Raw genomic sequence first — 26,781 nt, 5'->3', positions numbered from 1 at the left:
TCTGGCATAATTTGCTGCTTTTCCAGGCACAATTACAGGAGGAGGGACTGAAAGTAGAGCAGTAGCTGGGCGCTGAGCTGCTGCTCCAATGTAGGATGTAAGGGTTGCAAGTAGCAGCTCAACTCATTGAGCCGCAATGCTGGCCCCCTACTCCCACCAATTACCCATCCTCTTATTTCAATCTGCTAGAGAAATATAGGTAGTTATTTTTTTCCAAGCTGGACTTATACCATAGTATTTTCCCTCCTCTCTGTCCTGCTGGATTCCCCAAAGCCTTTCAGACACAACAACAGACATCTTGATTTATTGTCCTTTGATGGAGCATCTGCCATGTGCCTGGCAGTAGGAATCCTGTGGCTGAGCAAATGGCATCACTTGTTGCCAAGGAACTAGCAGTCCCATGGAGAAGGGTTGTGGCCAGGGTAACACTGCCTGCTAAGGGGCTGCAAATAACGGGGCTAGCAATAGCTTCCTGGAAGCTGAGTTGTCCAATCTGAGTTTCCTGGAGATGCCCGAGTTTGTCCAGTGATGGGAAGTATGGTGGGGGCGGGGATATGTGTAGAAAGACAACTTAGAAATAAATTATCTCGGTAGTTGACAGTCAATGTTGAGAAATATTGTGAGTCAAAATTTGGGTCTGGAGCACTCAGGATGACTCAGAGCAGGCCAGGTGGACTGCTACGGAGAACAGGAATGTCCTGTGGCCCCAGTGAAGTCCTTAGTCCCATAGGCAAATGGGAAGAAGTAGGGGGAACAAAGGGCTGCACAGTTAAACACTGTCAAGGGCTCTTTTGGCCTTGGCCATCACCTTTGAGCCCTGGCTGACAGCAGACACAAGTCATCCATATTGGTTTAAAAGGTGTCCAACACAGAGGTGGGTAACTAAGAGGGAGTTACAGCTGCGGTAGGGCCAGGCTAAGCCAGGAGTCTGGAACTCCTGGTCTCTCACATGAATGTGAGGGGCCCATGCACGTGGGCCATCCTCCACTGCCTTCCCAGATGAATGAGCAGAAAGCTAAAGCAGAAACAGAGCAACCAGGTCTCCAACCAGCACTGAGCTGAGAAGCCCACATTGGGTCAGGATGCCAGCCCCTACTGTGAACAGTTAATAAAGAGGACTGCCTAGCATTCAAATTACTGTTTTTTATATTAAAAACTTAGTATTTTCAGTTCTAGGTCTCCAAGTGTTGTGTCAGAATTAGTGTCATTTCATAAGTATCAGAAAATTAGTGTCATTTGATAAGTATCAGACACTACTATGCCAAGGGCTTTGATCAGTTATTGAATCTCTCAACAACCCTGTGAAGTAGTTACTATAATCTTCTTTGCAATAGATGAGAAATCTATTCAATCTTACCCAAGGTCATAGAGCTGCTAAATGATAAAATTTGAATCTGGACCTGAAGTCCAATGCCTTACTCTCTTCAGTTACATACTTTGTGGGTGGTTTTTAAAAAAATGTTGTCTCAAAATTAGCTTTGCAAGGTGAATTTTAGGGCTGGGGGAATGAATTTAACTTGTGCATTCATACATGTGTGTTATCATTCAATCTCTTAAAATGTGCTTCAGAATTAATTTTGTATGCTACTTGTTAAGACTCAGTGGTTTAACTAACAGACAGAGGGCCAGATCCCGTAGAGTAATTTGAGTGATAGAGCTGGGACTTACTTAGGCTGCTAAGCAGAAGAATGATTATATGAATACGTGTTGGTTTTCACTATGGTGATTCACATCTGTACCTGTTGGGATTAATTGGGAAAGGTTTAGTTTAGATATAATGGCCAGGAAGGTGGAACTCAGAGGCCAGGGGATAAGGAGACAATCAGATGAGAAAGCAGACGAGGGCCCAGCCAATGGCCCAGTGGCTGAATTCTCGCTGATTCATGTCCCAACTGCTCCACTTCCCATCCAGCTCCCTGCTTGTGGCCTGGAAAGCAGCAGAGGATGGCCCAAAGCCTTGGGACCCTGCACCCACATGGGAGACCTGGGGGAGTTCCTGGCTCCTGGCTTCAGAGTGGTGCAGCTCTGGCTACTGTGGCTACTTGGAAAGTAAGCCAGTGGACAGATGATCTTTCTCTCTGACTCCTTCTCTGTAAATCTGCCTTTTCAAGGCTTTGGGCCATCCTTGGCTGCTTTCCCAGGCCATAAGCAAGGAGCTGGATGGGAAATGGGGCCACTTGGATTAGAACAGGCATCCATATGGGATCCTCGTGCTTTCAAGGCGAGGACTTTAGCCACTAGGCCACTGCATTGGGTCGCAAAATATATCTAAATATATCTTAAAAACAAAACAAAACTAAACAGAAACACACACACACACACACACACACACACACACACACACACACACACACACGAGACAGAAGAGCGTCCTAAGTTAAGGCACAAAGGCCTTGGGAACAGTTTGACCCCAATACTTTCAAGAGAAGTACAGGAAGCATGCTGCGTAGGGTGGAGCACAGTGGGTGAGGATGGACTTCAAGATAAGGTCAGATAAGTTTGGGTGGGATCAGGGTGGGGCAAGGAGTAGCTAGGCTCTCAAGGAGCCTGTTCACATTATGTCCTGAACACGCCTTCTTTGCCTCACCCTAAATCCCAGCCCCAGGACAGGTGCATCTGCTTGAGCCAGGTCTGGCAGGACTTGGAGCAAACTCCAGGACCTAAAAGATATGCCCCAGAGTGCATGAAGATCACAGATAGTTCTAGGGTTGTGTGGCCTTGAGCCCCTGGGTAGAGGTTTACGCTGTTTATGAAAATGGGAGAGCTGAAGAGCAAGCTTGGGAGAGTTTGCTTGTGGCCGTAGTAAGTTGGAGTTGCCTATGAGACATCTAGACAGACAGAGGAGATAGAGAATCGGGGAATCCTGTGAAGGTGCCCATTGGAGGAAAGATCTGCACTACACAGGCAAAAAGCAGAAGCCAGGAGAGGCCTTTTATTGAGTTTTAAGAATTACTTATATATTGGAAAGGGAGATTTACAGAGAAAAGGAGATGAAAGCTCATTAATATTTTTGCAACCAATCTATTTTTACACACATAACTACCCATCAAGATACAAATGTAATGAAACACATGGAAACAGTAAGTACTGAATTCAGGATAGTGGGCTCCTGAGGCTGGAGGGAGGAAAAAGGATGTTATTGAGGAAGCTATGCTGGTGACCAGTTTATCTCTTACTTTGCATAATGGATGTGTGGGTTTATTACTTCATTCATTTTTATTTTCTATGTGTGAATCACTTCTTATTATATTAAAAACCTTCCCAGATGCGTTAGCGCATACAATGTATACGATCCCTCTGTCAGAAGTCGGGGCATACAGCCTTTGCTGCTTTGGGTTCTGATTGCTTCTCTCACGTTTTTCCCCTTTTACTTCCCATCTATTCACGTTAGTAGATGAACTTATGTACATCCATTTGGTTTTGTAGAATTGTAATACATGAAGAGTGGGCTAGTGAACCGCTTCCCTGTTCCAGTGTAGCAGTGGGCATTCATGCAATAGAGAATTGAAACGATCACAAACAATCCTTTTGTGGTGATAGAAGATTTGAAAGTTTTGGGTTTCTCTCGTGGCGAGTGAACTGTGGAGAGATGGATTAGGATGTGCTGACTTCCTACGCGTGTGTATTGAGCCTTGATAACTTCCCCTAACCCTCATGTGCCCTGCAGTGCCAGCTTCTCACCAGCTTGCTGTGTGTTGGCCCAAAGATTGCTGGCAAAGCCTCATGATGGAGCTGGCATCATCCACCAGGCCGGATTTTTCTTTCTTAGGCCCCAACTCCTTTGCCCTAGCCAGGAAGGTCAAATGGAGTGCGATGATGACTGTGCCCGTCAGAGCAAAGAACCAAACGAGGTGTCTAATACTTGGACTGACTTAACTAAGTTTACTTTACTTAAAGGTTAATTCATTAATTTATGAAAAACAGAGTGATAGAACTTTCATTCACTGATTCACTCTCCTGATGACCACAATTACCAAGACTGGGCCAGGCTGAAGCCAAGAGCCTTGCATCTTATTTGAGTCTCCCACAGGCATGATAGGGACCCGTGTACTCTGCGGAGCCTCTGCGGCTTTTCCAGATACATGAGCAGGGAGCTGGATTGAAGGCAGAGTGGCTGGGACGCTAATCCGCACTCTGGTATAAAATGTGGGTGGCTTCAACTGCTGGTCCACAACACAAGCCCCTGAATTAACCAAGTGTCTTAATAACACAACTGACTTCCCTCCACCGACTCCCGGACTCCTGCTCATAGCAGTGGATAACTGGATTACTGATCAACTGGATCCAGGTGAGCAGGTGAGGAATGTAATTAGGATCCTTATCCCAGCTAATCTGGGTTAAGGTCTGCTTGGCGGCACCGCCACAGGCGGTGTGCAGAGTCAGGATAGGATGAGGTGTTGGGGCTGTGAATAGAGGACATCTGTGATGAATAAGATTTTATGACCTCCATGTTTTGGATGTACTTTCAGGGATGGCGTATGCTCTGCTTGCGGCGGTTCCTGTTGGATATGGTCTCTACTCTGCTTTTTTCCCTATCCTGACATACTTTATTTTTGGAACATCAAGACACCTCTCAGTTGGTAATGTCAAGCCTGTTTTATAATTGCATTTGTTCATGTTTGAAGGGTACTGTGCACATCGTATTTCTACATTTGTAATATTTTGCAGGGACTTAGGACTTTAGAGCTTTGCCTAATTTTCCTATTTGATGATGTTAGTCTTATAAATAACTTTTTAGTGAAGAGAAGAAAATTGATTTGAAGACTGAAAACTGATCATTTTTAGCATGCTTTAATTTTTTAAAATGTAAGTTTGATTTCATATATAGATTTCAAAAATCTAAAGCAATAGGTGAAAAAATCTTTCTAAGGTCTTTGTAATATTTTCTTATGAGATTAATTTAGTTTTGTAAGTTACATTTGTCAAATACATATTCATTATTTCATTAAAGCACATACTTATTTTAAGTCACTAATATTGGAAGACAGGCAAAATGTTGCCAGGAGGGTTTAGAAACCAAGCTTGGCTTTCCTTTTTGGTATTTCTCATAATAGATTTTCCTGCCATTCCTAAAAATGTGAAGTCTCTTGCGATAATGTTCTAGCTAATGAATGTTTTAATGCTATTCTGTGACGGTGACATTTATACTAGAGATAATTTTACTCCTCCATCCATCTGCTGGCTAGACAAAGTCTACCTGAATGACTTTAGTCAAACATACAAACCATCCAGCTCATATCTTTGTCCTTAGCTGTATGTACTCCAGTAGCTAGCTTATTGGCTTGTCTACAAGAGGCGAGAACTTGGTTACTGATTTAAATAACTCCTTATTTTAGCTAATTAATTCATCTCAAGGGCATAAGTGAAGAGCAAAGAAGCTGAATTTTCTCTTTGGTAAAGAGTGCTTTGGAGATTCCAGAATCTGGGTTTGGCTAGTTAGGCTATCCATAACCAAAGATTTAGAATCATCACCGTCATCATCATCACGATGGATATAAATATCAATAGTGATCAAAGCAATTGCTGTCAGAAGAAAGCACTTTAATAAAAGCACAGAGTCTTGCAAACTGGCAAGTGACATTTGAAAATAATCTGTCTTGCAAAGAGAAAATGAACCTTTTGCTAACGTGGATCCCGTGATGTTGATCCAGGCACTCAGATTAAGATGTTGGAAATTCTAGGACGTGAGTGAGAGCATTTGGAAGGAAAAGTAGACGCAAAAGGAAAGAATCAATTCCCAGGCCACCTTGGCTGGGCAAGCTTCCTCACCAGCTCTGGACCCCACCCCATCCTCCGCATGCATGCCAATCACAGAGCAGTTCCCTCACTGTGTTGGCATCAGTTGCCCATTTTTTGGGTCGTGAATGCTTTGAGCATACTCTTCTTGAGTTCCTTTTGTGAACAAACTATATTTACCTCACCAGAGCTAATGATTGCAGAGCTTTCTAAACCTATATAGCCTAAAGCAATCATTGATTCCTTGATGCCCACTGTTCCCTGCCAGGACCTTTCCCCGTGGTGAGTTTAATGGTGGGATCTGTTGTTCTGAGCATGGCCCCCGATGAAGACTTCCTCATACCCATGAACGGGACCGCCGCGAACATCACCGTGGTGGACTCGGCTGCTCGAGACGCAGCACGCGTGTTGGTTGCCAGTGCACTCACTCTGTTGGTTGGAATCATCCAGGTAACAGGCAGATACCTTGGTGAGCTTTTTATTTGCCATAATGAAGCTTACAGCAAGTGGACTCAGATTTATCTCTTAAAAGCAAACAAAGCAATTTCCTGGAGCCCATATTTATTGTTTAACTTACATTGTTTTAGGTTAGGTGCTAAAATAGTTGGCAAGACTCCATGTAGTCAGTCTCACCTGTCGCCAAAGGCACAGGAAAGCAGCACAGAAGGGCGTGAGGTTAAGGGACAGAGGAGAGAAAGGAAGCTGAAACGGAGAGTGTGTTCTGCCAAGCTGACTTCAGGACCTGAATGACACAGAAATGAGCTACATGGTTTTTGCTTTTCTTTACACAAATATACCACACACACACACACACACACACACACACACACACACACATGTCAAGGCAAATCATACTACTCATGATTTTCCAATGTTAGAATAGTCAAGAGGAGGGGGGAGAGAGGGCATTAAGAAATTCAAATTTGTTTTCTCCTAGTTTTTTTTTTTTGAAGTATTATTTTCCATGATACAGTTTTATAGGCACAGGGGTTCATCCCTCCTCACTATCCCTCCCACCATTTGTCCCCATGTTATTACAAAAGTATAGTCCCTTACTATAGGGTAGAAGCCTAACTTTCTGATACTTAAATGTGTGATGGCATGCTAAGTATAGGAAAAGGTAGAGCCTAGTATTGCAGTGTAAGTGTATTTTTATAAGCTTTATTATCTCTCAGGATTTTTGAACGATAGGCTACTGTTGTCTTAACTGGTGTTAAGCTGAGTCTGTTCATATTTGCAGAAAGTTGGTTTTTTTCTTAGGCAAACCTTTCGTCTTTCCTTCTTGTTAATGCTAGTTGATATTTGGATGTCTGCAAATTGGATTCATCGTGAGGTACTTGGCGGATCCTTTGGTTGGCGGATTCACAACGGCTGCTGCCTTCCAGGTGCTGGTCTCGCAGCTGAAGATCGTCCTCAACGTTCCAACCAAAAACTACAATGGAATCCTCTCCATCATCTATGTAAGTGTTGCTTCTTGTCCCAGAGTTAGGTCACTGTTTATCCTGGAATTTTTTTTTTTTCTTTTTAGCATCAATTTTGAGAAGCTGTGTTTACCCAAGTGTTCTTTGGAAACTGTTGAAAACATGGAAGTCAAAGTGTTAGGAGCAAGCTGAAGAAGGCCAACTTCACAAATCATTCATTGCCCCTCATTTGCCAGAATGGCTTTGCAAATGTTACTGCACTTAAAAATACTAATGGAAAAGAGTGGCACAATGAAATGAATCCCAGCCTGGAATGCAATAGACTTGAGTTCTAATCTCAGCTTTGCCCCTGACAGTCGGAGTTGACCTTAGGCTCTTCATAGAGTGGTGGATGAAATGTTACGTTTCCAACTGGAGGTAGCCATGTTCAAAATCTGACTCTCCGACTCACTAGCATGTCAGCAAAGCACTAGGCCTCAGTCTCGCTGCAGAATACTGTTACAGTAGATAAGGGGCTCACAGCCCAGAGACTGGCTCATAGTAAATGTTCAAAAAAGTAGTTATTTTTGAATTATTGCTTTTCTTTTTTAAAAGTACATTTCATTTATTTGCAAGGTAGAAGCAGAGAGGGAGATCTGATTCATTCTGCAAATGGCCACAACAGCTAGACTGGGCTAGACTGAAGCCTAGAGTTAGGACTCTTCCAGGTCTCCAATGTGGGTGCAGGGGCCCGAGCGCTTGGACCATCTTCTTCTGCCTTCCCAGGTGTGTTAACAGGGAGCTAAATCAAAAGCAGAGCATCCAGGACTGGACTCAGCACTTTGATATGGGACGCCGGGATTGTAAGTGGCAGTTGAACCGATTGTGCCACAACACTGGTTGTTTACTTGTTTATTATCTCTTTTATGTTTTATTTTAATTTTTATTGGAAAGTCAAATATACAGAGAGGAGGAGAGACAGAAAGAAAGATCTTCCGTCTGTTGATTCACTCCCCAAGTGGCCACAATGGCTGGAGCTGCACTGATCCAAAGCTAGGAGCCTCTTCCAGGTCTCCCACTTGGGTGCAGGGTCCCAAAGCTTTGGGTCATCCTCCACTGCCTTTCCAGGCCACAAGCAGGGAGCTGGATGGGAAGTGGAGCTGCTGGTATTAGAATTGGTGCCCACATGGGATCCTGGCACATTCAAGGCAAGGACTTTAGCCACTAGGACCCTTTCCAGTTTAGCCACTAGGGCCATTTCCAGTTTAGCCACTAGGGCCGTTTCCAGTTTAGTCACTAGGGCCGTTTCCAGTTTATCTTTAAGATGAAATCATTGATGATGTAGCTCTAATACCCTAAGAGTCCGTAATAAAATGCATGATGTAAATGTCTCAGCAATTATAGAAGGAAGGAACATCAGATTCAGGGATGAGTCATCATGCAAAAGAGATGCAAAACAAGGATGGAGATCATACTAATTAGACTTGAAAAAGTTCTTGGATCTAAATAAATGTTCTGGAAAAATGGTGATAATAGTAGCGTGATGTCACCCCAGCCTGGAAGGAATGATACACAAAAATAACGTGTCAACATTAGCAATGGAATTGGAGTCTTTTATTGACCAACATGCTAGTTCCTAAAACAATGTGAGGCCATGTACACACAGAATTGGTTAGGTTGTCAGGAAGTTTGCTAACAGGACCAGAATCCGAAATTACTTCATCCATTCAACGAACGCTACCAAGTGCTTTTCCTACTGAGTGGATTCACTTGTCTTATGCAAACATTGTTAGACCTGCATCAACCCTAAATCACAGAAGGCCTAGGCCAATGGTCTCAGACCATTAATGGATACTGATGAACAGGTGAAATCTTTTTATTGTTTGTGTTTGGTCTCCTAGAACATGGTGAAGAAGAAATTCATCACAAATGATCCAATTTTGACAGGGCCAGACATGACTAACACTGAAGCAAGATCAAAAGTATGATTGTTTAACTTTTGGTTAAAAGTCAGAGTAAGATCATCCATCTACTGATTCATTTTCCAAATAGTGGCAAAAGCCAGGGGTGGGCCAGGTCAAAGTGAGGTAGGTACCCAAAATTCAAAACAAGTCTTTCAAAATGGAGGTAAGGCTCCAACCACCTGGGCTGTTCTCTCCCGCCTCCCAGGGTGCACGGTAGTAAGGTGAGCACAGCCTGCATGGGTCTCCGGGCATTCCATCTGGGATGCAGGTGTTCCAGGCATCATCTCCACTTTTGCACCAAATCCCTGTCTCATTGAGAAAGGTTTCAGGAAAAAGTACATCAATGTGGAACTTTCCTTTGGCTATTACCCATGAAGTGCCAATTTAACATGTGTCCTAGAATTTTTTAATAGGTTTTATTTCTTAGAGAAGTTTTAGAGTCGTAGAACCATTGAGCAGGGAACCCACAGTATTCTCATCTAGCCCCTGCCTGACCCCCCCTCCCCCACCGTGCCACGGTCTCCCACATTGCCTGTATCCTTGATTGCACTAGTGTGGTCCATCAGTCATAGCTGGTGAACCGCCTGTCCTGAATTGTGCAGGAAATGCCTCACAGGCTAGTTAGTAGGAGGAAGACATTGTACTCATTCCTGTGAGGTGGTCAATGCATGCTTGGTCTTCTGAAAGCAAGAATGACCTGGTCTAGAAGTGGCTACAGAAAAGTTGACTCAAGCACTTAGTCCCTGAACAGAGACTTTTGGTTATGATGTCACTGTTGCACTCATGCAAGAAAGAATCCCTCAGAAAAATCCAGATCAGTGGTAGATTTCACCAGGAAGGACAGTATGATTGCTGTCAGAATAGTCGCTCTCTGTGCTGAGTTCTAGAACAATTAACACAGAAAGACCTATGGGCTTCCGATCAAAACCAACAGCTATGATGTAACTGCTGGTCTTCAGTCAAAAGTCATTCTTTTCCTTGGCCAGAAGCTTCTTCCGGGTCTCCCATGCAGGTGCAGGGTCTCAAGGCTTTGGGCCATCCTCGACTGCTTTCCCATGCCACAAGCAGGGAGCTGGATGGGAAGCCAGCATTAGAACTGACGCCTATATGGGATCCTGGCACATTCAAGGCAAGAATTTTAGCCACTAGGTTATCATGCTGGGCCCTTAATAATATTTTCTTATAAAACTTTTGAAGTCCTCTTGTGTGTATGTGTGTTGTAGAGATGGCATGTACTTAATGATCTCTATTAAAGTGCTTTTTTGTGAATTTACATGACACTTTTAAGCATGGTTTCATGATGTGTCATGGTTTTTCATTTGTGTGAGAATTGATTGTGTGTGTATGTGTCGCTGGAAGTATACTAATTTTTTTTTTCTTTGTTCCAGACTCTGATTGAAATTTTTGAAAACATTGGTGATACCAATATTGCAGACTTCATCGCTGGGTTGCTTACCATTGTCATCTGCATGGCAGTGAAGGAACTAAATGATCGATATAAACACAAGATCCCCATCCCGATTCCTATAGAAGTAATTGTGGTAAGTGGGCTCTGTAGTGGGGGCGTCCAACGTTAATTAGATTGACAAGCAAGGAATTATTTCAACCCAGTGGAGTTTGAGTTCCTTTTTACTCCTTGTTTTTATTTAATTTAATTTTTTTTTTAATTTCAGACAATAATTGCCACTGCCATTTCCTATGGTGCCAACTTAGAAAAAAACTACAATGCTGGCATTGTTAAATCCATCCCCAGGGGGTGAGTACGATGCTCCTCTGAGCTGATAGGAACATGTGCTGTCAGGGCTGGCTGGTTAAATGAAACCTTCAATGACAGGCTTCATTTCACTGCTGCTCCTCAGGAGGCCTTTTGCCCTTAAACTTCGGGAAATGCCCATTTCCATAAACCTTCAGTGTGTACAGATGAAGTTCATGCTACTTTTTAGAAACCAGCTCTAGTATATTCTCTTCCTTTCATTTAAAAAAGATGTGCCAGGATGTATACAAGTAGCATTCTATCTTGATTCAAATTCATAGATCATTGTGCTATAATATAAGTAGAATCCTGATTATTAACACAGGGCACTGCGAACCACCTGCTTGAGGAATTAGGGAAATCTGTCCTCAAATCTCCACCAGGTCATTCAAGCCATGTTAGGGAATAATTATGTCATTAGTTCCGATCAATAAAGTGCCTTATCTCCAAGGGCAGTTATTCGTGTTGGTGGTTAGGGGAATTGGAAAAGACCAATGTCTGTCTGAGTCATCTCTGAGCTCTGCGACGTGGGAGGTCTTCCTGAGAGACAAAGGCTAATGACAAAAGCCTCAATTGGAACTTGTGGAGCAACACGAAGGATATTTCTCCTAAGGTTCACAGGGCAAGCCTGGTACTATAAGCTGGGACTTTATCCTGTGGGGCTCAAAAGGAAACCCAGATGTTTATTTTGTTTCTATCATAAACTCACTGGTACTTTTTTTAAAAAAAGATTTTAAAAGTTTTATTGGAAAGGAGAGACAGGGAGAAAGATCTTGTATCCTGGTAGGGAGGCTGGATGTGGCCTGTCTCCTTATCTCTGCCCTCCCCTCCAGAAATGGGAAGAAGAAATAGAAAGCTTGGAAGCAATGATCACACACATTTCTCCATAACCCTAGATCCTTCTAACCTTGATCAACTATGCAAACATCATCTAAAATAAATAAATAAATAAATTACTAAGAAAGAAAGAAAGAAAGAAAGAAAGAAAGAAAGAAAGAAAGAAAGAAAGAAAGAAAGAAAGAAAGAAAGAAAGAAAGAAAGAAAGAAAATCACTCCACATTGGCCAGAGATGAGCCACTCTGAAGTCAGGAGCTTCTTCTGGGTCTCCTGTGTGGGTGCAGAGCCCCAAGGCTTTGAGCATCTTGTACTGCTTTCCTAGGCTACAATCAGGGAGCTTGATGGGAAGTAGAGCAGCCGGGACATGAACCGATGTCCATATGGGATACTGGTGTGTACCAGGTGAGGATTTAGCCTCTAGCCATTGTGCCAGTCCCTAAAAAGATTTTTGTTTGAAAGGTGGAGTTACAGAGGTGTAGGGAGAGACAGATGTTCCATTTGTTGGTTAAAGCCCCAAGTGGCTACAACAGCTGGGCCTGGTCTGGTCCCAAGCCAGGATCCAGATCTTGCATGTGAGTGTAGGGGCCAAACACTTGGGCCATCCTCTGCTGCTTTCCCAAACCATTGGCAGGAAACTGGATCAGAAGTAGAGTAGTTGGGACTCAAACCAAGCACTTATATGAGATGCCAGGACTTGCAGACACTGAATTAAACCATGATGTCATAATACTGGGCTCAAAAGATGAATATATATTTTAAAAAGTATAGCATAAGGGAAGACATCAAAATCTCATCCATTGGTTCACTCCCCAAATACCCAAGTCTGGGTTAGGGCAGAAAGTAGGAGCCAAGAGCCAGGAACTCAAGCCAGGTCTCTCCAGTATATGGCAGGAACCCAACTTCCTGTGCCACCACTGCTGTCCCTGTGCTTGTGTGGAGAAGAGGAAGCCAATGAAGTTAGGAGCTTGGGCCAGCACCTGAACCCAGACCCCACAATGGGCCATGAGTGTTCTCACCTCTAGGTGAAAGCCCACCTCACCCAGTTGCCCCTGCTTTCTGAAGACTACTTTCCCACTCTAGCTGGAGTGGTGGTGTATCTACCAAATGCTCAAGTCCAACCCAAAGTGGGAAGTATGCAGTGAGAGTTATGTTAATTGTGCCTGCCTCCCTTGTTAGGGTTCTTAGGCCCTTGGGGTATCCATCCTTCCCTAGCCTCATTTTTTTCTGATAAAGGTGTGTTCTAAAGTTCGCACCCCCTTTGGGCCCTTGATAGTATTATCTCACAATCAGATCAGACAGAGTGGGCTGGGCCCCAGCAGTACCACAGAATGAGCATGAAGCTTGGAAAGAGATTTGGCTGCTGAAAGGGGGCAATGCCTGAAAGAAAGACTTATTCAGAGGTCATTCGGACACGTCCCACAAGGGTCTCAAGCAACTTGGGACACGTGATTAGCACCACGATGATTCAGCAAGACTGTGCAAATGGGAGGAGGGGTGGGATGGATTTAGGTTCTTCCAATATATGCTGAGCACCTACTGTGCACATAGACACTACCTGCCCAAAAGTATATATTTTTTTCCATGAGAAGAGCATAGCATTTGAATCTGACACCTGAGAAAATGGAGGCTTTAAATAATGTGCTCAAAGTCATAAAATGACTCACAGAGTGATTCAGGGCCATTGAGTTCAGGTCTTTGCATCTTATGCTTCGTAGTCCTAGAATCATCTAGAATCCAATAGTATGTGTCTAGCTAGACAACTGGGCTGGTATCAGGACTGAGGCCATTGAAGCCAAACCTGTTGCACGGCTGAGAAGACTGACAAATCCCAGTTACCTGCAGTCAGATTGCCCGGGCCTCAGGAACAAGCAAGAAGCCTGTTTGTTAGAAGGGAGGTCAGGACCCTCTGCAGGCTAGTGGGTGACGTGCCACCGAGGTACTGAATGCTGCTAACAGCAGGGTCTGCAGCCATCCTGTCGGCCTGTAGAAGGGATTCATTCTAGAGCCTACACAGAGGCAGGACGGAAGTCTGAGGATGAGCCTTTGCTGGGGTGAGGGACTGCAGGGGCAGAGAGCCGGATATCCTGTTACCAAGGAAATCGGCTCTGCCATGCGCACCTGCATGACCAAAGCACTTCTTTTCTCGGCTTAGTTCTCTTAGGAACAGAATGAGCAAGGGAGATCCCATACTATCTAGGATGCTCATTGTCTGTCAGTGTCTCTATGGTTTTCTGTAACAACTATTCTATTTTTTTAAAAGTCATTTCCTCCTAGTTGTAAAGTGGAAAAATATGCAGTTTGGTATCACAGGCATTTGAGGCCTAATAAGTGGAATAGGTGGGAAGGATTTCTATTTTAATGATCTTGGCAGTTACACCAATATCTAATGGCTACTGCCCCAGTATCTAGTGTACCTGTTTTTTAAAGATGTTTTTGATTTATTTGAAAGAGAGAAAATGAGATCTTCCTCCCCAAATGGCTGCAATGGCTGGGGCTGGGCCACACTGAAGCTGAGAGCCCCCTGGGGCTTCTTCTGAGTTTCCCACATGTGTGCAGGGACTCAGGGACTTGGGCCATCTTTAGCTACCTTCCCAGGCATTTTAGTAGGATGCTGGATCATAAGTGAAGTAGCTGGGATTCAAACTGGTGCCTATATGGGATGTCAGCACTGCAGGCAATGGCTTAACTTCTACATTACAATACCAGCCCCTCGTGCCTATGATTATTGATTACAAAACAGTCATCATGTATAGGTACATGAAAATCATTACCCAATTTTTCACATTTGGGGACAAACTCATGATAATCAGCTTCTAAGTTTATTTCATTATTATTTTTTAACATTTAAGAATATTTTATTGCGTGATATAGTTCCATAGGCTCTGAGATTGCCTGTGCCCTTCCCCAAGGTCCCTTCCCCGCCCCCCCCATTGATTTCCCCTCTAGTTTTACAATGGATGTCCTTTATGAACCGACACTAATCTATCCTGCTGTTATTGAAGTGTTTCCCGACAATGCAGGCATGGACATTGTCAGAGAGTCCATCATCTTACTGTTAGGATGTATTCAGTTCTTTCACTGGGAGTCCATCTTTGGCATGTATGCATAGAGACATACAGCACTTTGTCTCCGTATCTGAACGTGTCAGTCCCCGCTGCACTTCCAGTATGTATCTCCTAAAATAAATAAACAGTGAGCACATTCCACAACAGGGTGAAAATAATACATGGTCATCATCATGAAATGAACAAACATGCATTGCTTATAAACACTCGAGATTCTAAATGTCCGTTTCAACACTGTTTTGCTACATTTCATGAGTAACGACGGTCTAGTTTTTAATTGTAATTCCCTCAGCCCCACAAGGATCACGCACTAGCATCTATTCCTACAAGAAGGTTTTTGATTCCCATTTTCACCACTCTTGTGATGTGTTTCATTATTACTATTATTATTATTTAAAGATTTAGTTTGTAGAATAACTCTGGTGTTCTGAAAAAGTAAGTCATTTAACCCTGAAACTTTTGGAATGTCTTTTTACCACTGAAGAGCATAGTGGTAATCACACAAATTTACTCTCTTAGCCTCAAATGGATGTTAAATGTCAGAGCTCTCAAGAGGAATTCTGAGTTCTTTTAGCCTCACCTCTTCTTTATCTCCATAAAAGGTCTGACATCTGTTCATGCGGAGTAAATTTCATATGGTGGCTAAAATATCTTTTGAATACAAGACTTTTAACATGAAATTGTGTAGGAAGAAATCGAAACCCGTGGAATGGCGTGGGGCTGGGGTGGAGGTCGTGTGATATTCAAGGATGCGTCAGTGTCAGTGATATGGAAAGGGCAGCATTGGTCCCCTCGCCACAGTCAGTGGGAAAGTGTGAGTTGCTGAAAAATGTTGCCGAAATGGATGCTGCTGTTTACACACCTGTGCTTTTCCTTCTCTTGGGTCAAGCGCCTTCCCGGTCTAACCCATCACTGAGTGAAACAATGTTGAAAAGAGACATTTGGTGATCCAATATTTGCAACTGTTCTCCTTCAAAACCTCCCTAGGTTCTTGCCTCCTGCCCTTCCACCAGTAAGCCTGTTTTCTGGGATGGCGGCAGAGTCGTTTTCTGTCGCTGTGGTGGCTTATGCGATTGCAGTGTCTGTAGGAAAAGTCTACGCCACCAAACATGACTACACCATCGATGGGAACCAGGTATGCTGGGCCTTGGCAGAACTGGTTTTAGGGGGCTGAATGCTGAAAGAAAACATAGAGAAGAGGCTGGCTTCTTACAATAGTTCTTTTTAGGTACGTTCCCCTCTTGGGCTTGCTCATGAGAAATTATTTTGAAATATAGATGCCAAGTATGTTCAAAAGCAAGCTGAAGTAATCATGATTCAATCAGATCATAAGCAACTTGCGAAGGTAATGGATTAGGGTAGAACAAGAATTTTTCATGTGACTCAACATCTTCTGTTTTCAAAAATATTATTTTAATTGGAAAGGCAGATTTACAAAGAAAAGGACCTTCCATCTACTGGCTTAGTCCCCAGACGGCTGTAATCACTGAGGCCAAAACCAGGAGCCAGGAGCCCCCTTGCATCTTCCACATGGATGCGGGATCCCTAGGACTTGGGCCGTCCTCCACTGCTTTCCCAGGTCATCAACAGCGAGCTGGATGGGAAGTGGAGCAGCTGGGACATGAACTGGTCCCAATGGTGGCAGATTAACCATTGCTCCAGTCCCCTCATGCCAACTTTTTTTGTTTGGATTTATTTATTTACTTGAAAGGTAGAGTGATAGGGAGAAAGGGGGAGAAAAATAGAAAGATTGATCTGGTTGCTGGTTCATTTCCCAAATGGCTGCAATGGCTGGGACTGGCCCAGGCTGAAGTGAGGAGCCAGGAGTTCCATCTAGGTGAGTGGCAGAGGAGCAAGTGCTTCGGGCAAGTTCTGCCCACTTTTTCAGGTGTATTAGCAGGGAGCTGGATGGAAAGCAGAGCAGCCAGGACTTGAACCACTGCTCCAATATGGGATGCTGGTGTTGCAAGTGGTGGTAGCTACCTTCCTGGGCTACAATGCTGGTACTTATGCATATATATCAGAAAGATTCATTTATTTTTATTGGAAAGTCAAATATACAGAGAGGAGGGGGGACAGAGAGGAATATCTTCCATCTGATGCTTTGCTCCCCAAGTGGTTGCAATGGCCAGAGCTGAGCTGATCTGAAGCCAAGATCCAGGAGCTTCTTTTGGGTCTCCCACATGGGTGCAGGGTCCCAAGGCTTTGGTCCATCCTCAACTGCCTTCTCAGGCCACAAGCAGGGAGCTGGATGGAAAGTGGGGCCGCTGGGACACGAACCAGTGCCCATATGGGATCCCGGCATGTGCAAGGTGAGGACTTTAGCCTTTAGGCTACTGCTCCAGGCCCAGTGCTGATGTACTTTTAACAGCAGCTACACCTGACAAAATGAGACAACAAATACTGGTAATAACAGTTGTGATCACTTAAAGTTTAAAATATTGTTTACTGGAAGCACAGAGATTTCCTCCCTTTCCTGGTTCATTCTTCAAATGCTTAGAGCAGCTGGGATTGAGTCAGGCCAAAGCTGGGAGTCAGGAGCGCAAAGTTAAGACCATCTAAATCAAACCAGTTCACTGTGGTAGGGGACCGTCAGGCAGGGCCAGGTGTGCCGAGTTCTCGCCCTGCTTGCCATTGGACAAGCCAATCTGTCTCTGAGAACACAGCCTAGCAATTACAGCAGCGAAAGAATTAGCCCACAGAGTAACGGCTCTGCTGGTCACAGTCCACAGAGACAGTGAGTCTCTCCCCAGGTCCCATGGAGTCCAAATTGATGCTTCACAGCAGAGGGGAGGGTCCCCAAGTCCCCTGAGGAACAAGACAAGAGTGAGGGCTGGGCCAGCGGGCTGTGTGGGTGGGGGGCTGCTTTCTCCGCGTATTTCCTTGGACCCTGGGGGAGGGTCTTGCCAAGGGTTTGTTTGTACCATCCCTGGCATCCATTCTCTCCCTTAGGAATTTATTGCTTTTGGAATCAGCAACATCTTCTCGGGCTGCTTCTCATGTTTTGTTGCCACCACGGCCTTGTCTCGCACGGCTGTCCAGGAGAGTACTGGGGGAAAGACACAGGTATGGACACACACACACCGAGAGACAGAGAGAGAGAGACAGAGAGAGAGCGATCTGGATGGTCAGTCTGGGTATGGGGCAGGAGGAGTTCCAGCTTTTCCTGGCTCAATTATCTCGTTGATCCACTCTCTCATCAAAAAACAGGCAACATTTATGACTTTCTGAGCCTGGGTTGGTTGAATCTCTGTTGTGCTCATTTGGTGCTCACCTGGTCAATAACTGTATGCTTACCTGCTTTTCCTGGAAAAAAAAACAAAAAGGGACGAGGGAGTCAGCCCTGAAGAATGCTGATTGTTATCAACCTGGGGCCTGGGGAGTTTCTGTTGTCAGGAAGCTGAAGCGCTCTGCTCACCTGCTCTTTCCAAGCATGTCAGTCCTTGCCAAGAACATCCCTGCTGTGACGTTCTGCCATTTCTTCCTGAGTGGGATCTGTGTTCCCCAAGTTCAGAAGCAGGCTTAACCTTGGCTGTTGCAATACATAGTTAATTTTGCACACTTGGAAAGCTCGGCTGCTGCTCTTAAAAGGGGCTGTCCTTTTGCTCTAGACGCTGGCTGGGTCAGATGGCTCAGGCCAGGTCGGCCCACCTGATAATGTCAGGGTTATAGCAGCTGAGTGTCTGTTATGCCTCGAGGGCTTCATCCTCCCAGCACTGAAAGAACCATTATTTACAAGTGACAAGTGCATGGAGACCGGCCAGACCAAGGAACTCCATTTAAATGGTGCAAGATGCAGTCTTCCAGTAAGGTTTCATTAAGGCAAAAGACCCAAGGGTCAAAAAGAAAATAACTGAAGAAAAAGAATAATTTCAATGGAGGGTATTAGGGGCAAGGTTTTTTTCCCCCATTTTCTTTTGCTGTGATATGTTTATTTGCAAAGCAGAGGGAGGGAGAAAGATCTCTCTTCTGTTTGTCCATTCTCCAAATACCTGTCATAGCCAGGGTTGGACGAGTTCTAAGCTGGGAGTCCAGAATTCAATCTGAGGAGGCAGGAGCCCAATTACTTTATGTTTCACCTGCTGCCTCGCAGAATCTGTTTGAGCAGGAAACTGGATTCAGGAGTGGAGAAGCCAGGACTTGAGCCCAGGGAACTCCAGCATGAGAACCAGCTGTCCCAACTGACAGCCAAATGCCTACCTGTGGGGACAGCTTGAAGTGTCCCCCCAGTGCTCACGATGCTTCTTCCCGATTCATAATGACTGTCCTGACAGACATGGAAGATTTGGCCTTCTCCACTTCCTTAGCTGCTGTGGAACTGATAACTTCATTTTCAAAATCTCTTCCACCTTCTGTTCGCAGACCTTGCTAGCTTCTGCAAGTGGCTGTAGCTACAATCCCACAGCCCAGCCCACAGGCATGCCCTGAACATTGCTGTCAAGATGGGGGAAGGCAGAGCCCCATATCCAGAATGCTCCACCTCCCCCCGCCGTCATCCACAAGTAGGGGTGGCTGCTGCATTCATCCAAACCAGCACACTGTCCAAACCTCTGGGTGCAGGCACATGCCTGCTGCTGAGTTCCATTCTTTCGCTGTTAATCTGCAGGCTCAAGTGAGGCGTGGGCCAGCTGCCCACCTGTGGGGGCAGGGGATGGGAAGGAAAGAATGCCTGTGTAAAGTGACCTCCCTGGCAGACAGTGTATGGGATGATGACGTTTCGGAAAGTTAATATCCTCCACTACACACTGGCCTGCATTATATTTAGGAATGAACCATGCCAGGATTTTTAGCACCAGAGAATGAAACCAGTGCAGAAATGGCTTGATATTTAATCAGTGAAATGCATACTAATTTGTGGGGCTAAAAGTGGCTGGACTCACAACTCAAGAAATGGGCAAATCTCCTCCTGTTGGGTGGCTTCACATGGTTTCCCATTGTTTAGAGCTTCTGCATTGGCAACTGTGAGATTGGAATTATCATCCATCTCATGGGGAGCATGTTGTAAGGATTAAGTAAGAAAATGTGCATAGGGTCCTGATGTCTAACTGCCCAAGCTTGTTCCACACTTGTGTCTGTGTGACGTGTGCACTGTGCCCAGCACCCAGGGTGTGCCCAGCAGGGATGAGTGAAAGGATAGGACAAGAGCTTAGTCTTGCTCTCTTTCCTTTCTTGCATCTACATCTGACTCCTGCTGACTCAGGAGAAAATCATTCTGGTTCCAAACTGCTGTCAAATCTGATGATCTTCCGTCTTACCAGAACAGTAATTCATTTTCTAGTAATTGGGTCTACACAGGGATTTAAAAGGTTACTGGGTTTCCCACAGACCAGTCCTTTACATATTGTAGTATCCGGACTGCTTTTCTAAAAGTTTCAACTTACTGTTTCACTTACTTGATGAGCAGATGGCCCCTCTCCTGGCCTCAGCCAGGGGACTGATTGTGATCCCCATCGCCAGATCTCCGTATCCAGCACCAATTCACAGCGTCCCACATTCACAGGGAGGTACAAATTGCCCAGTAAACATTGGTGAGATAATTGCATATAGCTGTGGAGATGAAACAATTGCACAGTGAGGGCATTTCTCAGTTTATACAGGAGTTAGAGAAGCATTCACCAGGGGACAGGGAACATGGAACAGTGGGGTAGTGTGAGCGAGGGCATTGCCAGAGAGTCAGATGTTCAAAGAGCGAGCTTTCCAGTCCCTTCTCTGCATAACCTGGACACAAGCCGAGGCAGGTACCATGTGCACCCCAGGGACCCAGGGTCAGCTCTGGGTGCCCGCTGTTATCCCTGCTTCTTGTTTTCTGCTTCCTCTTGCTGTGTGTCTCCTTTAACTCGGGGATCTCCTACCAGGCAGCTCTCTTCCCTGCTGCTTCCTCTTGGATTTCTCTGCCTGTCTCCTTTTCTCCTGTGTTTCAGAGCTTCTAGTCTTCACCTCGGCCAGGCCCCAGTGCTCTCGACAGAGAATCCATGTCATCCAGTCACCCGAGGCTAGTTCCTCCGCCTCCCAACCCCGCTGTGGCCACCGAGGCCAAGCTCTGAGCTGGGATCTGTGGGACTGTGAGCGAAGTAAGGAGGCACAGTCCTGGCACTCCGTGTGTCAGTGAGACACACTGCCGTGGGCTGGGAACATTGATTTTTCTCTTGAGGCATCCCTGGGAACCCTATGCTGTGAAGGCAAGTGTGTGTCATGGCTGCCACGTTGTAGAAGACTGTGGTGAGCCTTGAGAACTGATTTCCTGAGAACGTGACCTGCAGTTTGGGGAAAGGGCAATGGCTTTGAAGACTGGCCTCACCTTGAACCGGCATCAAAGCTCTAGGTGTGTAATATCGTCACACGAACTCTGTGTCCACCTGGCTAGAGCTGGGGGCTCTGTTCTGCCGTTTCTGTCTCTTTTCTCTTCTCTGACCCACTCCATTTTGGTTCACTTTAGGAGAGTTTTCACAAACCACGCTCATTTCTCGCAGTGGTTGTTGAGCAGAGGGAGGGTTAGGGGTGTGGGAAGCATGCCTGCACCCATCAACATTTTCATGCATGCTTTCACATGGCAAGCTGGAAGGGCGCAGAGCAGGAGGACAGACACCCATCAGTACCAGTTTGTGTCTTTCAGGTAGCTGGCATCATATCGGCTGTGGTCGTGATGATCGCCATTGTTGCCCTGGGGAAGCTTCTGGAACCTTTGCAGAAGGTACAGCCCCAATTCTTGGTTGCATAATCTCCAGCAATTCCTGTGCCACCAGAGGAGTGACAGGAAACTTAAAAATCATCACTGGGATAAAGCATGCTCTTGAATAACACAGCCCTCCCCTCTCCCCTGGCAGTCAGTCCTGGCAGCCGTTGTCATTGCCAACTTGAAAGGGATGTTTATGCAGGTGTGTGATGTTCCTCGCCTGTGGAGGCAAAACAAGACTGACGCTGTAAGTAGTCACCCACCATCCGCTGGTCTCGGAAATAGCATTTGCTTCTCATTTGCTTCCTCACATTATCATTATCTTCCCCTCTCACCTTTAGGAACATTAGAGTAGAAATTAGAATGTGTGTGGATAAACCAAAGATGTGATCTCTCCATATGAACTGAGTTTGGAAAGATCCTGATTTTATCTTAACATTTTTATTTATGTCTTAGAAAGGCAGAGTTAGAGAGAACCTTCCATCTGGTTCATTCTTTAAATGGCCACAATGGCCAAGGTTGGTCCAGTCCAAAGCCAGAAGGCTGAAGCTCCATCCAGGTCTCCACGTGTGTGACAGGGGCCCATTCAGCTGACTCTTCGTCTGTCTGCTTCCTGGTGTACTAGCAGGGAACTGGGTCATAAATGTAACAACCAGGACTTGAACATGTGCCCCTGTGGGATGCTGATGTTGCAGGCAGTGGCTTAATCCACTTTTGCCACATGCTGGCTCCAAGATCCTGGGTATTTTTTTGGAAGATTCATGTCTACCAGGAATCCCACACGGGGCTCATTCACACCTCTTTTGCCTTTTAAAAAAAATATTTTATTTATTTTTATTGGAAAGGCAGATTTACAGAAAAGGGAGGGGGAGGGAGAGAGAGAGAGATCTTCCATCTGCTGCTGCACTCCCCAAATGATTGCAATGGCCAGAATTGAGTTGGTCTGAAGCCAGGAGCGTCTTCTGGGTCTTCCACGTGGGTGCAGGGTCTGGGTCTCAAAGCTTTGGGCCGTCCCCCACTGCTTTCCCAGGCCACAAGCAGGGAGCTGGATGGGAAGTAGAGGAGTTGGGACATGAATCAGCACGTAAATGGGATATTGGCACTGCAAGATGGATACGGAGAGTTAGCCATTTGAGCCATCACAGTTTTTGTCTTTGGCCTTCCGAAGACAAAACATGAACATGTTTTCATAAAATCCTGGTTTAAAAGGATAAATATACAAAGCCATGCATACACATAAAGCGAAGCCTAAAAAAGCCTATGCCGATTTTAATTGTTACTAAAGTAACCTTCACAATTAATCTGAAGCAATATAAAAGTCAGAAGATAAATCCTTTGGAGACTCACTCTAACTGCAACCAAGAACAGGGCGGGGAGGGGGGAGGGATGAAAAATGTAGAAAGATCCTGAAGAGAAAGTATTATGTGAAAAAGAAACTTGAATAGAAATGCTGGGGGAAAGTATACTCAGTGAGAGAGATGGAAATTAGGGGATGGGAAGTATAAGGATTTGGTCTAGCCATTAAGGTATCTGTGTCCTACCTCACTTTACCTGGATTTGATTCCTGGCTTTTATTCTTAAGGCTCTAATGCAGGTGCTGGGACTCAGATGATGGCTCAAGTCTTGGGTCCCTGCCGCCCATGACGGGGACCTGGATTGAATTCCCAACTCCTGGTTTTGACCCCAGGCCAGCCCCAGCTGTTTTGGGCATTTGGGAAGTGAATCAACAGATGGAAGTTTCTCTCTCATTTTTGGTTGAAAGAAATAAAAGAAAAAGATAAGGAAGGAAAGGAAGGAAGGAAAGAGAGTACAAGTAAGAAAGTAGAGAGATTTAAAATTAGTGGAAAAATAAGAGGGTTGCGAGCAAGTTTTTTTTTTTTAACCATATAGCTTTTAAATATTAATTCCCTCATCGAACCCTGTGACTACATTACTTACTTAAAATTTTTGAAAAATAAAGTGGACAGTTAGTCTTATTTGAGAAGACAGTAGAGTCTTGAGAAAGCTACTTTTACTTAAATATGAAATGAATGAATTCAGAAAAAAAAATGTCAAACCTGTGACTTATTTATTGTGACTAACTTTTTTGATATTAATTGATCTTCTGTGTAGGTAGTTTATTCTCCTGATGGCTCCTGGCGAGTTAATGTATTTCTTTTTGTGTCTCTTCTGTTCCTAGGTTATCTGGGTGTTTACTTGCGTGGTATCCATCATTCTGGGGCTGGATCTCGGTTTACTGGCTGGCCTTGTATTTGCACTACTGACTGTGGTCTTGAGAGTTCAGTTGTGAGTAGCCTCAAACCAAGACTTGGTATGAAAAGGACGGCACACCCTGAGCTTTCTGATGCCACCTTGGTACAGAGTGGAACTACTTCTTTGCATACCATTTGCTTGGTATGGAGGCATCTGTGAATTAAACATGTGGTACTTCACAGACACTATGATAGGTCATCTTCAAAAAAAATCCCCATAAGTGTGTATGTTCATTCCCATTCTACAGGTGATAAAGCTGAGGCTCAGAAAGGCTAAGACCCTTTCCTAAGGTCACACAGCTGGAAAGTGACGGTGCCAAGATTTGCACTGAGGGGCCTTTTACCCCATATGTACTATGCAGTTACATGTTCTAAAACAGGAAGATGCATGGCTCAGCTGAAGACTGATAATCTTTTTATAATTTCTTTTTTTTTAATCAAATGAAGTATGTGAGGCTCTAAGCCCAAGATTTGGCTGAGACAAGGCAGCTGCAGAACACATGCTATATAGGTTGAGATCCCTAATCCAAAAAAAAAAAAAAAACCCAAAGTTGGAAAGTTTTTAAGTACTGACAATGTGCTCAAGAATTCTCTGATGTTTTTAAAATTTCAGATTTTGGATTTTCCAACTAGGGATGCTCAATTGGTAGAGTCTGGGCAAATATTGTGAATATACAACACTTTCGGTCCCAACCATTTGGATCAGGAATTCCATCTGCACTGAACCATTTTATGGTAGTTTTAAAACATTTTTGTTTATCCATTTGGAAGTCAGAGTTTCAGAGAGAGAGGGAGAGACAAAGTCCTTCCGTTCTCTGGCTTACTTCCAAAATGGCCACAGTGGCTGGAGCTCAGCCAGTCCAAAGTCAGGAGCCAGGAGTTTCTTCAGTGTCTTCCACTTACGTGTAGAAGTTTGAGCCCTTGGACCATCCTCCACTGCTTTCTCAAGCCATTCGCATATGAGTGGATCATCAGTGCAGTAGAAGTGGGATGCCAATGCTGCAGGACCCACTCTGCCACAACATTAGCCCTATTTGTTTCCTTCTTTAGAAGCTGGTCACCCAAAAGCTGTATCACCAGAACATGGGAACTTTAAACCTTTTGAATACAGGCAGTATTTGCTCAGACCTGTCAGTTAAGGTGTATACCCAAAAACACTGTGTAGTTAGGTGACAGAAGCACCATTTGGTTGTGGTTAAATTGAGTGCTGTGAAGAAACCATTCAAGCATTGGAAAACAGAAAGGAAGAAGAGGAAGGAGACAAACTCCAAAGGTGAACTTGTATGTTGGTTTTGTCTTGGTTCAGTTATGTGCCCTGCTTGGCCTCCCTCCTTGTCTCCTGTCCTTTCCCTTTGCTGTCTTTGCAGATTTCTGGCCCCTTTTCTGAAATTTTAAAGTTAAAAAAAAATTTTTTTTAAATTCCCTTTGGAAGTCAGAGTAACAGAGGGAGAAGGAGAGACAGAGACAGATAGAATCTTCCATCTGCTGGTTCATTCCTCCAGATGAATACAACAGCTGTGTCTGGGCCAGGAGGAAGCCAGAAATCAAAAACTCCATCTGGGTCTGCCACCTGTGTGGCAAGGGCACAAGCTTGAAGTTTAAAATCAGCACAATGCAGCAAGCCAAGAGAAAATTGGTGACACGATCTAGCTACTGGTTTGGTAACGGGGCTTTTAGACAACAGAGAACAGCGTCCTGCACACAGTATTTAATTTCCAGTAATTATAATGCCGTATCAGAGAGCACACAATGCTGAAAGGGCCCCATACAGATAGTTTTTCTTCAGGAATTGTATGGAGCATATGTTCCCAGTCACACTTGAAGAAGCATGGAATTTGTCTGATTGCAGCGGGGAGGGGAAATCAACAAACTAGTTGGCAGGTGGAGACATATTTGTGGTCCTTCCAGGCTCCTATTTCTATATAAAAAAAAATACTTTTTGATTCTCTAAAGACTTTTTACACTCCGGTTTTAGGAAGTTTCACTGAGTCGCAAGTAAAAGCAAGGCCCTAGAGACTCCTGAGTTAAGGATAGGAGCTGTGTTGGTCTTTACCTCTTGGTCATGTGTACCAGTAGAAGTCAGGTTAACGCAGCTGGCTTTTCAGGGCCCTGGTGTGACATGTGGGCCAGCTCTTTCCTTACCCTGTCGAGTGCGGTGCTCATGGTTTCTCTTGGACCCTAGAAGATAGCTACTGTCCCCTACCACCACCCCCAGCTTCTCCCTCTCCCTCAGTGTCATGCCAACACCAGCTGTTCTTATTAGACTTGCCGGTGGGAAAATGTCATCTGCAATCAAGAGGCCTAAACACCAGAACAAGGGGCTCATGAATAGCTGTGACTGCTTTTTAACCATTGGACTCCAAAAGATTCCTGACCTTCATGTTTCTTTTTTCAGTCCTTCATGGAATGGCCTTGGAAGCATCCCTAGCACAGACATATACAAAAGCACCAAGGATTACAAAAATGTGAGTGCCTCTCTGAAATGATGGCTGAGCTCGGCTTTACTGCCTTCGAATTTCAGGAGTGCCGTGGGGAGTAGACCTATGTTGGGGAAGGTGGTTCGTCCAATGGGAAGACCAAGACAACTCAAAACCCAATATACCTTTTGATATCCGTGGTGGATATGAACTTTGTTCATGCTAGTAAAATATCATTTTGCTATAAAACCATTGTAAAAGGGGGATTTTAAAAAGAATAGGCAATTAGACTGTCTCTAGATTTTCAATCAAAATTTTATATCTCTGCATGAAATTGCCTGAAATCCCTGTAAGGTTTTTTCATTCCGCTCTAAGGAGAGATTCTCAAGTTCTCTGTCACCAAAACCTTCTGTGACATTTTGCTTTATCCTTGGCTTTGGAAAAATTCATGTGTAATACAGGAAATGAAATAAGAAGAAATTAAACAACCCACTGATGGGCATGTGTTATCTGCAAATAAAATTGCTTCATGAAAACTAAGGGGACACAAAGATGAAAAGGCAGAGAAAGAAAATAAAGAAAACAATTATTTAGAAAGACAAATGAAACAAAATGAGATGAACCTCCCCCTCCCCCAGCCAGGAAGCTGCAGTCAAATTTTATCTTCACATAAAAAAATTAAAA

At 44.5% G+C, this 26,781-nt stretch overlaps 1 protein-coding gene across 1 annotated transcript in view; it reads left to right on the top strand.

Annotated features, from left to right (window-relative positions):
- Positions 1–26,781, top strand: part of LOC121170979 (pendrin-like) — a 110,342-nt gene that overhangs the window by 71,857 nt on the left and 11,704 nt on the right. The window contains exons 16-26 of the mRNA XM_041002462.1: positions 4,470–4,580; positions 6,005–6,186; positions 7,032–7,196; positions 10,489–10,641; positions 10,774–10,856; positions 15,743–15,890; positions 17,708–17,821; positions 21,369–21,446; positions 21,580–21,675; positions 23,608–23,714; positions 26,076–26,145. Coding sequence (XP_040858396.1) covers positions 4,470–4,580; positions 6,005–6,186; positions 7,032–7,196; positions 10,489–10,641; positions 10,774–10,856; positions 15,743–15,890; positions 17,708–17,821; positions 21,369–21,446; positions 21,580–21,675; positions 23,608–23,714; positions 26,076–26,145 — 1,307 coding nt within the window. The remainder of the gene's footprint in view (positions 1–4,469; positions 4,581–6,004; positions 6,187–7,031; positions 7,197–10,488; positions 10,642–10,773; positions 10,857–15,742; positions 15,891–17,707; positions 17,822–21,368; positions 21,447–21,579; positions 21,676–23,607; positions 23,715–26,075; positions 26,146–26,781) is intronic.

The sequence above is a fragment of the Ochotona curzoniae genome, unplaced genomic scaffold, assembly GCF_017591425.1.
Source record: "Ochotona curzoniae isolate NIBS_2020 unplaced genomic scaffold, NIBS_Ocur_1.0 scaffold_2476, whole genome shotgun sequence".
Taxonomy (NCBI): Eukaryota; Metazoa; Chordata; class Mammalia; order Lagomorpha; family Ochotonidae; genus Ochotona; species Ochotona curzoniae.
The sequence above is the reverse complement of the archived record's forward strand: the minus strand, read 5'-3'. Positions and strand labels throughout refer to the sequence as shown.